This window comes from Erinaceus europaeus, chromosome 7, assembly GCF_950295315.1.
Source record: "Erinaceus europaeus chromosome 7, mEriEur2.1, whole genome shotgun sequence".
Lineage (NCBI taxonomy): Eukaryota > Metazoa > Chordata > Mammalia > Eulipotyphla > Erinaceidae > Erinaceus > Erinaceus europaeus.
In genome coordinates, this window is record NC_080168.1 from 35,943,797 (window position 1) to 35,956,627 (window position 12,831).

The following is a 12,831-nucleotide window of genomic DNA, read 5'->3' on the forward strand; positions in this document are numbered from 1 at the left end:
TATTTGGACATTTGTTTTTCATTCAGGATTTTTTTTTAATTTTTATTTATAAAATGGAAATATTGACAAGACAGACTATAGGATAAGAGGGGTACATTTCCATAGAATACCCAGAGCTCCGTGTTCAATCCCCTCCCTTGATAGTTTCCCTATTTTTTATCCCTCGGAGTATGGACCCAGGGTCATTATTGGGTGCTGAAGGTGGAAGGTCTGTCTTCTGTAATTGCTTCCCTGCTGAACATGGGCATTGACAGGTCAATCCATACTTTCAGCCTATCTCTCTCTTTCCCTAGTGGGGCAGGAATCTGGGGAGGTGGGGCTCCAGGACACATTGGTGGGGTCGTCTGCACAGGGAAGTCTGGTTGGCATCATGTTAGCATCTGGAACCTGGTGGCTGAACAAAAGTTAAGATATAAAGCAGTACAAATTGTTGATTAATCATGAACCTAAATACAAGAACATTGCAGATGAAGATTTGGGGGTCTTCATTTTGGAAAAAACTAGTAGGTCTATTTTAGGTATATTCCAAGGGGCCCATGACTTGACTAGCTTTTGCCTGAGCCTGACATCTAATACGCAGGTGGACCCAGGTTATTGTCTGGAGAAATGGTGTCATAGTTGGAAAAAGAACTAGAAAGGTGGATCAGGGAAGAAAATAGCTCCCAAATAATGGGGAAAGTGTATAAATATTGTTAACTGTAAACCCCATTGATTTGATCTGGGGCCCATAGTCAGCACAGGAGCCTGTGTAACCTCTGCATCCCTGTAGGTCTGAGCTCTCATTCTGTGGTCATAACTAGGAACATTCCAGGCTGCACTAATTTCAGGACCCATCTTCCTTAGGTGGTAGGAAGAGTATGTTGTCCAACCTCCCTTCGGAGAATGGAGCATTCCCTACCATTGTTGATCCACATTGAGGGTGAGGTCCTATAGGGACCTAACAGATGTTGTTCCTGATGGAGATGACCAGTGACAGTGGTGAGAGGGATCTGTTAGAGGTCTAGGCCCATCATGACTGTGGGAATCCCAGGACTCCCTGACTAGGGCCCTAGGTGATGGGGTGGCCTGATAGTGACCAAAGAGTCATCATTAAAGTATGCCAGTCTCTTGTCCTTATTCAGCTTTTATAGTCCTTACTTTGTCTGACAAGGTTAGCTTAGGAGTGATTGAGGGACATGTAATAGGAGGTAGGTGAAGTTATCTAGGTCTAAGTTGAAACTATTTCATTATGAACTTTAAAGTGTCTTTTTAGGTCTTTCTACTTGCTTGCTTCATTTATTGACTGATTACAACTATTGTACACTTTTGCTTTAAGTGTACAATATTATATATTATATATTCCCCTAAATTATGGATATGTGTATATATGCCCTATCTCATGGGTCTTGGTCTGTATCTAAGTTTTGAGGTTTTGTTATAGTCTTTGTATTTTTAAAGACTTTTATTTCATACAAATGTTAGACCCACAGAAATGTCACAGAGTAGGACAGGTTCACTTAGCCTTCCCTAATGGTGACACCCGAATTAGTCACAGTGAAGTCATCAAAGCCAGAAAATTGGCACTATCTTAATGCTATTAATAAAACTAAAAGCTTTGTTATAATTTCACTAATGTCCATTTAATGCACTTGGGTGCTACCCAGTAGCCCTGCTGCATTTAGTTGTTAGTTCTTCCTATGTTCCTGTAATCTGTGAGCATTACTGTTTCCTTTTTTTTTTTTTAAATGACCTTGTAGCTTTGACAAGCTATGAAACTGATTGATCATTCTTTGAGCATCTCTCGGTTTGAATTTTTTCATACATCATTCTACTGAGGGTTTTTTTTTTTTTTTTTTTTTGGCAAGACTACCTAAAATTCCATGTTGTGTTCCTCATGGTGTATTTTATCATCATAAGTTCAGAGTGATGAGAAATTTTTTGTTGTTGTTGTTGACTTAATAATTATCGAAATGACCATAGAATAAGAGAGGTCCAGTTCCACACAATTCCTACCACTAGAGTTCTGTATCCCATCCTGTCCACTAGAAACTTCCCTATTCTTTATCCCTCTGGGAGTATGTATCCAGGATCATTATGGAGTGCAGAAGGTGCAAGGTCTATCTTACATAATTGCTTCTCTACTGCACGTGGACATTAGCAGGTCCATCTATACTTTTAGCTTGTGGGGAAGGGCTATGGTGAGGTAAGATTCTGGGGCACAGTGGTGAGGTTGTCTGCCTTGGGAAGTCAAGTTGGCATCATGGTAGCATCTGCAACTTGGTGGCTGAAAAGCATTAAGATACAAAGCAGAACAAATTGTGTAGTAAGCAGGAACCTAATATAGCAGGTGAGATTTGGAGTCTCCATTTTGGAAATATCTAGTAGGTCTATTATAGGTATGTCACAAGAGGTCCATGACAGAACTGATTTTTGCCTGAGCCCAATAGCTAACATGCAGGTGGGCCAAAGGTATTGTCTGGGGAGTTGGAAATAGGACTAGAAAGCTGCATCAGGGAACCTCCCAAAATATGAGAAAAGTATATAAATACCATTAACTGTAAACCCCATTGATTTGATCTGGGCCCCATATTCAACTCAGGAGCCTGTGTAACCTCTGTATCCCTGTAGGTCTGAGTTCACACTCCATGGTCACAGCTGGAAACATTCTAGGTTGCACACGTTTCAGGACCAGTCTTCCTAGAGCAGCAGAGCAGGCTGACTCAGCTTTCCCTTCAGAGAGTGGGGCAGTTTCTACCACTGTTGTTCTTCATTGAGGGCAAGGTCCCTGTAGAGGTCCACAAGAAGGCTTATGATGTTCCTGGTGGAGATTATCAGTGATGGTGGAGAGAGGGATCTGTGGAGGCTAGACATTATTGCTGGTGGTACTTACTGCAGCCACTTGGTCAAAGCTATTTCTTCACTGTGATTTAATCACTGTGGCTCATCACTATCTGCTTCTTTTGATAACTAAGATATCATGGAACACAGAGCTGGAATGAGACTCACAGATCATCTTTTACAGACTCTTCTTTTAATATAGAAGCTCCCAGAAGTTTCAGGAGGGTAACCATTTTCTTAAAGGTCCCCCTTCAGTGACAGAGTAAGATATTAGCAATTAGGTCTCAGGGCTCTAACTTTCATCCTCTCTGGATTTCCAGCTACATCCATACATTTGTAATTCACTCAGCCTCAGTTTTATCATATCAGAAGATAAGCTAAACTTACTATGTGAGGGTTTTGTCAACCTTCCGTTGCCAGGCTAAGAGACATTACGGGTTAAGTGTGTACTTTGAAGTTCATGGCACGCAATGAAGGAGCTGGCCAAAGTTGGAAGTCAGATGAACTTCTGTATCAGTATTTCTGAAATGAAAATAATTCTCCTGGAATGTTCCACATAACACATAAGGAACAACAACAAAAAGCCTACTTGAGATTTTTAACAGAAAAAGGAGATTTGGTTATTAATAATTCATGAGTTCCCATTGAACATGCACGACAGAAACAGTGCTATTCAATAGAGAATACTGTCATCTGTCACTGTTTTATTTGACATTTACACTTTTTTTTTTTTGCCTGATACTGCAAAACTTTCTTGGATGGTATGCAAAAACTATATAAATAAATAAAAAAAAAAGAAATCCCTTTGTGGGGACTCTTTATCTCTTCTGTGATGGGTTCACTCACAATTATATTCATGTGTGTTCCTGCAACAGTGTGATACTTTCTCACCTAGTCACCAACCACCAACTAAGCTCATAGGAGTTCTCATCAGGAAAAAAGAGATAAGGATATCAAGTGGACTGGTGAAGGGGTAACGAGAATATAGAAGATGGGGGAGTGAGACAGGGAGTTCAGGTGGAAGAGAAGATTTCTGGAGGCAGACAGATACACAAAATGAGCAAGTAAGTCAGAGTAAGGGGGGAAAGCAAATATATCTGCCGTGAAGAAAACTGACAAAGAATGCACTACCATTTCAGTTGCAAAATAAATATTTGTAAATGGCATCACAGGAGTCCCACCAGTAGAGAATACTGACATTTGGTGGAAGAACGAGTTGGAGTTAGGAGTACCTTGCAGTTTTGTGCTACTGTAAGGCTGTCGACAGTCTTTCTGCTCTGTAGGTTAGTTATTATTTATAAAAATCACAGAACCAGCTGATACATTCATAAGCTAATTATTGAAGCAGCTGGGTACACATGGTGCAATATGTCCAAGGCTGTGAAGTATCACAGATTTCTTGGGGCCTGCTGTGGTGGGGGTGCACTGTTGAAGGCTCCATCCCTTAATCTGATCAGCCAAGCAAACACTTTGTAGGGAAACTAGATTAATAACCCTCTAAATACCATGAATGTGCTTCATCTTCAAAACTGGGTTCCCTTAAACACGCTATTAGCTCAGCTCCATCAGGGATTTGAGGAAGCCTCTCTGATGTCCTAAAAGCGGGGTCTTGCTGGCTACCTCTCTGTGCCAGAAATTAATTTGGTTTGCTTATGTCTGCACACATGATCATACTTATGTCTAATCCACTCCCTAATAGCTTCAAGGTCAAGACCTTGCATGTCAGTGGGCAAATTGAGTACTACACTTCTTAAAGACTGATGGCAGACAGCACAGGGTCCTTAACGAGGTCTGTAGTCCGTTCTAAGTGATTGTAATGAGTGCAGATTATAACAGTGCTTATAAATCAAATGAATGTTGTGCAAGACATTCCGAGTATCATACGTAGAGATACCACTCAGCTGTCACCTGTCTCATTTCAAGCTGTGGCTTCCCACAATGCAATTCACTCCTCAAGCGGAACAGCAGGTGCTCTTCTCCTCCAGGTCTGGGTATCTCAGAACTTCATCTTTTAACAGATGTAGGTTTTTGTTTCTATTTTCTGTGAAATGATTGGTCTCCATGCTATTGCCTCCCCTGGGAGATGTTAAACATACCTGTTTGAAACATTTGAAAGAGTTCAGTTGGAGACTTATTCAGATCTGTGAAAAGACAGAAAAATCAGAGTTTATTTTTTCCACAGATGGTTTATTTTCCATTTCAAGAATTATTTCCTTTGTACAAAGAAACCCTTGAGGAAACACTTTGGGACCAGGAGATTTTTTAATATATGATTTATTTTCTGTTAGGTATAAAAATTGGTCTTCGTTTTTCATATGGATTGCACCTTGAAAATCACCTGTTTCTTGCTTCTCAATTGAGTAAAAAAAAAAAAAAAATATATATATATATATATATATATATTAAGATAACTTGGAGAAACATTCCCAAGCAAATTATTAGATACATTGTTTTCATTCTTCCTAACTCTCTAATTCTCCCCAGCTCCCAGTTTATTGCAAGAAAAGATCAGGTCTGCGCAAATGTGGCCTCTCACTTGTAAAAACAAGGCAGTGTTGTGTTACAGATTAGTTTATAAATCCCCAGTGGCTTCACAGTTCAGTGCCTACAGCTGCTGCAGATGGGCTTGGGTTTTTGTCTCTTCGCGGTGCTGCAGCCGGCAGTTGAAGGAGAAAATGGAATGATCAGGTTATTAACATGGAGGCTGTGAGGAAGAGGCTGCACAATAAGAACAGCTGGTGTTGCTGTCTTGGCTGATGCAGCGGAGATAATCAAATCTTGCCCTTTTTTTTTTGGGTAAAGGCAGAAGACACAGTGGAGAGTTAGACAAACAACAGCTTATGATATTATATGGGGTTTTTATAATGCATGTCAGGGACTTTCATTGGTTTACTGGTTGTGATATAGAATTTGCCCAGGCTTGGAATTCATGGCTTACAAAGTCATTTGTGCTTATTGATACACTTTTCTTCTTTTTTAAAAGAAAAAGTCTTAACTATATTACAAGACACATGATGTGGGACAGTTCTCAGATTTAAAATGAGCCATGTAACTTAGCAATGATGGGTTAGAAAGAACTGGGTAAAATATTTTGACATGAGTTAGTGAGCGATGTTGACAGCATCTTCTGTATTATTTTCATATAATTCATCATTATTTGCATTGCATCTTCTCTATGCAGTGTAGAACATCCGGATGCTAGAGTGGGAGGCAGGCTTTTGCAGGTGTCATGGCCCAACTGCCTACCTTGCTGCAAGTGTGGATGTGGAAGGGAGGGGATGCCTAAGAGGGCCTAGAGCCCACATCATTCAGAGTGATCAGATGTATACGTTTCATTCCAGCTAAGTTTGTTCTTTCTGTTTTATGGGATTATTGAGCATGGGAAGACTATCCCTCCCTAGAGAATTCAGTGCTATTGACATGTATTCATTCTTTCTTTCTTTCTTTCTTTCTTTCTTTCTTTCTTTCTTCCTTCCTTCCTTTCTTTCTTTCTTTTCTTCTTTCTTTCTTTCTTTCTTTTTTCCTTTCTTCCTTCTTTCTTTTTAGAATTTATTTATTTATTTATTCCCGAGAAAGATAGGAGAGAGAAAGAACCAGACATCACTCTGGTACATGTGCTGCTGGGGACTGAACTCAGGACCTCATGCTTGAGAGCCCAATGCTTTACCCATTGCACCACCTCCCTTACCACAACATGTATACATTCTTTCTTTCTTTAGAATCTGCCATCTTCTAATAGAGATATCTATTCATCTTTACTTTTCTTAGAGTGAGATGCTATTCAAATGGGTAAATTGAAAACAAAAAAAAAACTCTGCTGGGGCGGTGGCTCATCAGGAAGAAGGTCTATGTGCCAGCCTGAGGTCTCAGGTTTGATCCCAGGCACCACATATGTCCAAAATGTCCATGTTTCTCTCTTAAACTGATACATCTTTTATAAAATACCATTTTTAAAAAATGAATTACTGTTTCTGAGAATGAAATGGTGGTAATCTAGCTTGAATATCTTTTGCAAAGAAATCATAAATTAGTATGTCAGCTAATTAAAAATTGGTCTGACTGAAAACATGATAACACAAGTCAAGGTTCTCAGGTGCTGGTGTAGTAATCCACATTGGCTGGTTTTCTGGCATTGCTGGTATGTTCCAGTGTCTCTTTAGGTTGGAGGGGAAATTTTCTTTTTTTTAAAAAGGGAGACATTAACAAAACTGTAGGATAGGAGGGGTACAACTCAACACAGTTCCCACCATCAGATCTCTATATCCCATCGGAGGGGAAACTTTTGACTAACAGATTCCAGAAACTGGACTGGAGTCCAGGCGTATCATGCTGTTCGCTGCTGCAGGCTAATCCAGGTGGTCTTCTGTTTCTCCAGGGTTGGCTGTGTGAGCTGCTCCGCTGGAAAGAGAACCCAAGTCCTGAGAATCGCACCCTCTGGGAGAACCTCTGCACCATCCGGCGCTTCCTGAACCTGCCCCAGCATGAGAGGGATGTCATCTATGAGGAGGAGTCCAGGCATCACCACAGTGAGCGCATGCAGCATGTGGTCCAGCTCCCCCCTGAGCCAGTGCAGGTCAGTGCCTCCCCGCCCCCCCAACCTGAGCAGTTCTGCTCTGTTGGCAGTGTGGAGGGCACCACCCCAATACCCTGTAATAGGTGTCTTCTACCAGGTCCTCAAGTATAGAGGGCTCTCTGCTCACTCGAGAACTCGTGTACGTAAGTGTGCTCTTCTCCTCACGTAGAGAAACATGTCTGAACACTCAAGTCCCAGCAGTGATAACTTTTCTTAGTATATTTTACATGTGGCGTTGTGAAGTCAGAGCCCTTGTGGAGAATCAGAGTTCCCAGTTAGAAAGCATAGTTCATAGTTTCCTTTGGCTCTTATTAAAAAAAAAAATTCAAAGAACCAATAAATTGATGCCAAATTCTTCAAGAAGTGTTTTTCTAAACCAAAGAAAGAGTGAAAAGAGCCACAGGAGGTCAGTGAGGTAACTAGACAGTAGCAGAATTTGCATGTGGGAGGTTCCAGTTCAACCCCTCCTTTATATGCTAGAGCTGAGTACTGCTCTAGTCAGCCTGAACGTGCTCTCTCTCCCTCCCTTCTCTCTCTCTCTCTGAAAGGTAAATGAGTGAATAAATACATTTAAAAAAAATAAATAGTACATGATTTGGGAAATACCACTTCTTCTTCTAACATTTGCCCTTATTCCATAACCAGTCAACAGCATCAGGTTGAAAGCTGTCAGGAGCTGCTTGTTGCTGGCTTTGAAAGTGACTGGGATCCATGTGGATTCAGTCAGCTAGGAAGGATCGTCAGTTTCCCCAATGAATGGGTACTCATGGGATGCACCACGAGAAGATCGATCCAATGCATCCCAAGGAAATACCACTAAGCTCAAATGAAACTCTGAGAGAAACTGTGATAGACTCTTTAGAATTTATGATGAGACTTTTTTGCTATCTTTGGTTTTCTCCCTGCTTTTGAAATCAATCTTTACTTGAGTTACATGCTTTGTTAGCTTAATGTTTCTCTTATTGAGAGAAATAGTACTTCTTTCTCAAAATAATAATAATAAAAACAACAAATGTTTAATTACTGACTCTCTGTAGTAATCAACTTCAGGAAGGAGTATTAACTAAATTAATATTTCAGAGTTATATCCCTTAAAGATTTTCCCATAGACTTTGCTAGATAAAGAGACTTGTCCTACTATCTGATGATATCACTGATATTAGCTGCTGCCAAAAAAGCCTTTGAGTTTCCTTGAGGGAGTGTGTGTGTGTGTGTGTGTGTGTGTGTGTGTGTGTATGTCTGTAAGTAAAAAATAAAAGAGAAGGGGGTTAGGTGGTGGTGAATCCAGTTAAGTACACATAGTACAAAGCTCAAGGACCCATACAAGGATCCAGGTTTGAGCCCTGGGCTCCCCACCTGCAGGTGGGAAAGCTTCACAAGTGGTGAAGCAGGTCTGCAGGTGTCCATCTCTCTCCCTCTTTACCTTTCCCTCCCCTGTAAATTTCTTTCTGTCTATCCAATAAAATGGGAAAAATGAGGAGCAGTGGATTCGCAGTACTGGCACCAAGCCCCAGTGATCCAGCGATAACCCTGGAGGCCAAAAAAAAAAAAAAAAGAAGGCAATGAAAAAAAGTGTGCAACATGGTTTTATTAGCCCTAAAAATGTCTTTTGAAGGCTAAAGGGAAATAAGTGGTCTACTCTGACTCCTTTCTTTCACCCTCCCATGCCTATGGGTTGGGTGGGAGGTCTAGGAATCACTGAATCTACTGTTAGCACTCTTTGCCTCCAGATACTGGCATATAGGCCAGTGCTCTCAAGCTCTGGGTCTATTTTGAGACACCCAAATGATTAGACTCTTGCATTTGCTGGGAGTGAGGTTTCTAGAGGGAGTGTCAGGGTGAGCAGGGAGAAAGACATGTAACAAGGACATAGAGGAGCTTGCTCTTCTGGGTATCCTGCTTGGGGAAGGTCGTTCTCAGGAAGGAAAACACACAATTTACCCCGCAACATCAACTCTATTTCCAAAGTTATTGTCTATTCCTGCCGGGGCTCCCACCCAAATGGCAGGGCATCCCTCCCCCATTGACAACTAGATCAGCTCACAAAGTCACACAGAACAGTGGTTTTTAGATTTTTGAGGTTTGCTAGAAATTAAAAGTAAAGATCAGCCCAATATAGATTCACCATCCTTTTACTTTGGAAAACAATTATGTATTTGGAATATTCAGAAGAAGCTTCAATTTATTATTAATATTACATCATAGCATATCATGAAAACATGATAATCTTTTAACAGCAAACAATTTAGGAAAAAGGTAACTTCAGACAGAAAAACTTACAGTCAGAATAAATTCAGTCCTATATATAAAAAAAAAACCTCACCATCACCTTTGTTTATCTCATTTTTATATGAATCAGTCAAAAGTGTGTTGAACCAACACAGGACCAAGAAGTTTCTGGTGACCACCAACTTTGTGGGAGTCCATGTTAGTGTAGTAAATCCTAAATAGAAATAAACCAGGAATAAAAACCTCATCTATTTTAGATGCTAATGGCATCTATTTTTTATCATAGCATATAACAAACTTGAAACTGTAAAAAAGCTTGAAATAAAAACACTAAGATTTATTCTTCTTAGTAATTGAGGACTTCCCTACATTTGGTTGTTGGCCCCTGCATGCTCTTGTATCTATTCTTTGTCTAGAAATTCTCATCTCTTTTAGGGCTCCTTGTGTTGGTAGCTAAAAGGAGTCCAACCAGTTGGAGGAACTAAGTCTTAAATGCAGACAGTCAATTGATCTAGAGGTTACTATTTTTGTTTTTACTGGTATTGTTGTTACTGCTTTCACTAAAGCTTCACTATTCTAAGAAGACTTTTTCAGTGAGAGAAACAGAGAGAGGGGTGTCATAGCTCCCCCATTACTGTGGGGCCCTGGGCTGGAAGACAGAGCAGGCAAAGTAGGCACGTCCCCTTATGGATCATATATGGCATATATATCCTGATCCTGAGACTTTAGTGGAGGAATTAATAATTTACATGAGTAAATGAATAAATACAGTTGTTGGTACATGTGTAAAATTACTCAGTTTTCTACACAACACTCTCCACCAGTCTAGGTCCTATTCTACCATCATGCACCAGGACCTGAAAACCCCCTTCCTTTCCTCCTCCCCCCCACTCAATAGTCCTTTGCTTTGGTGCAATACCCCTGTGGAGAACAGTCTGGAGAACCCTCAGAAGGCTAGAAATGGACCTGCCCTATGACCCTGCAGTTCCTCTCCTGGGGATATGTCCCAAGGAACCAAATATACCCACCCAAACAGATGTGCTTATACCTAAGATATATGTGTGTTTTTAAAAAATCTTTATTTATTGGATAGAGATGGCCAGAAATTGAGAGGGAAGGGGATGATAAAGAGGGAGATAAATACCTGCAGCACTGCTTTACCACTCACAAAGCCTTTCCCCTGCAGGTGGGGACTGCCTTGGGGCTCAAACCTTGCACGTTGTGATGTGCACTCCACCCGGCCTCTGATAGATGAGATTTTTAATCATCTGTGTTAGTTTGTAAAACTAGAGTGTGCTATCGGTGTTTAATGATGTTGAGTTAGTCTGTAATTTACCTTTTCACTCTAAAGCACTTTGTGATTATCTACCTTAACTTCTGATATCACTGAGAGGATTTTCTTAGTTTGTTAAAGGTTATTTGTTGTCACTCAGATCTTTACCTAAAGAGTACACAAATAAGGCAATTTTCTCCATATTGTCTTTCCTTTAGACAGTGACCTTGACCCCTCTCTAACTACTGTGAAATTCTTTCACGTCACATTTTTTTTTTTTGCATTGTGCCCTCCTTTGAGTAGCACAGCTTTGCAATGCTGTCTTTATGTTTGTCTACAAAATAGAAAGCCTTGAATCATTTACTTATGACTGTCATCATGTGAGAAATGGGGAAAAATAACAAGCTAGCTGGCAGAACTCTTGAGACTGGAATTGGCACAGTTCTATGACACAGGATTTCTTGGCTAGCTTACTTGGGGAGTGGGCTGCTCTGCCATGTGTGTGACCCCTGTTCAAGTTCAGCCCCCACCACATTGAAGGAAGCTTCAGTGCTCTGGTCTCTCTCTCTCTCTCTGCTTTCTGTCTTAAAAAAATAATGAAAATAAAGTAAAATCAAATCCCAAACTACTAAGTAGTATCCATAGTTGTTCACAAGTGAAACTGTTAGACTCAAAGGTGAAATTTACTTGTGCCATTTAATTAATTAAAATTATAAGGTCACTTAATTATTTATATATTTTAGAAATTCAAAAAATTATATATCAGATTCTACTAGTTTGGTAATGTTACATTTTGTCTTCCTAGGGACATAATATGCTATTATTAAATTGTTAAGTATATATCAGATAAATGATTTTTTAAGAATAATTCAATTTTTTATTATCTTCATTAATTGATTGGATAGAGACAGCCAGGATTGAGAGGGAAGGTAGTGATAGAGCGGGAGAGACATCCTCAACACTGCTTCACCACTTGTGAAGCTTTCCCCCTGCAGGTGGGGACTGGGGTCTTGAACATTCTAACATGTACAGTCAGCCAGGTAGGCCACCACCTGGCACCCAGATAAGTGCTTTTAAGACCTGTGTGTCTATGCAGCATATAAAAATGCACATAGAAATCTACACTACTTGTGTGCATCAGTAAGTTCCATTTTAAGTTCTTCAGGTAGTCAGGGTACACTGTTCCATTTTATATTCTCATATGGTACAGATAGGAATGCATGATCTGGGTGCATGGCTTCCTACCCAGAAAGTCTGACTTAAAGCTTTCCCTGCTCCAGAGATACCAGATAAGGAGCGTCTCCTTACTTCCAGGCCTGTGTGCTTTCTGTGTTATGAGGAAGTAAAGACATCTCTTTAAGAGCCAGAACGTCTGTATACATAGAAGACATTGTTTTTCCTTGCTATTTGCAAATAGTTTACAAACTGATAGTCTTGTATTGCTAGTAGATGTGTTTTCCCCCTAACTAATATGTGTGTATGTGTGCATGTGTGTGATTTCACATAGCAATACAGAAAATCAACTCTGACCGACTAAGCCATGTAACTGGAGCTGATTCTCTTTGCACAGAAAGTACATTTGCCATTCTGCTGCAAGATCCCCATCAGCCACATCTGTGGAGAAGGCACACACATCCTGTCCAGGATCTTTTCTTTTTTTTAAATTTATTTTTTATTTAAGAAAGGATAAATTAACAAAACTATAGGGTAGAAGGGGTCCAACTCCACACAATTCCCACTACCCCATCTCCATATCCCATCCCCTCCCCTGATAGCTTTCCCATTCTCTATCCCTCTGGGAGCATGGACCCAGGGTCGTTGTGGGTTGCAGAAGGTAGAAGGTCTGGCTTCTGTAATTGCTTCCCCGCTGAACATGGGTGTTGACTGGTCGGTCCATACTCCCAGTCTGCCTCTTTGTTTCCCTAGTAGGGTGGGTCTC

General features: G+C 40.5%; 1 protein-coding gene across 1 annotated transcript in view; it reads left to right on the top strand.

The window, feature by feature from the left end:
* SATB2 (SATB homeobox 2) overlaps window positions 1-12,831 on the top strand; it is a 237,093-nt gene that overhangs the window by 177,272 nt on the left and 46,990 nt on the right. Inside the window, exon 12 of the mRNA XM_060193495.1 lies at window positions 7,193-7,390. Coding sequence (XP_060049478.1) covers window positions 7,193-7,390 — 198 coding nt within the window. The remainder of the gene's footprint in view (window positions 1-7,192; window positions 7,391-12,831) is intronic.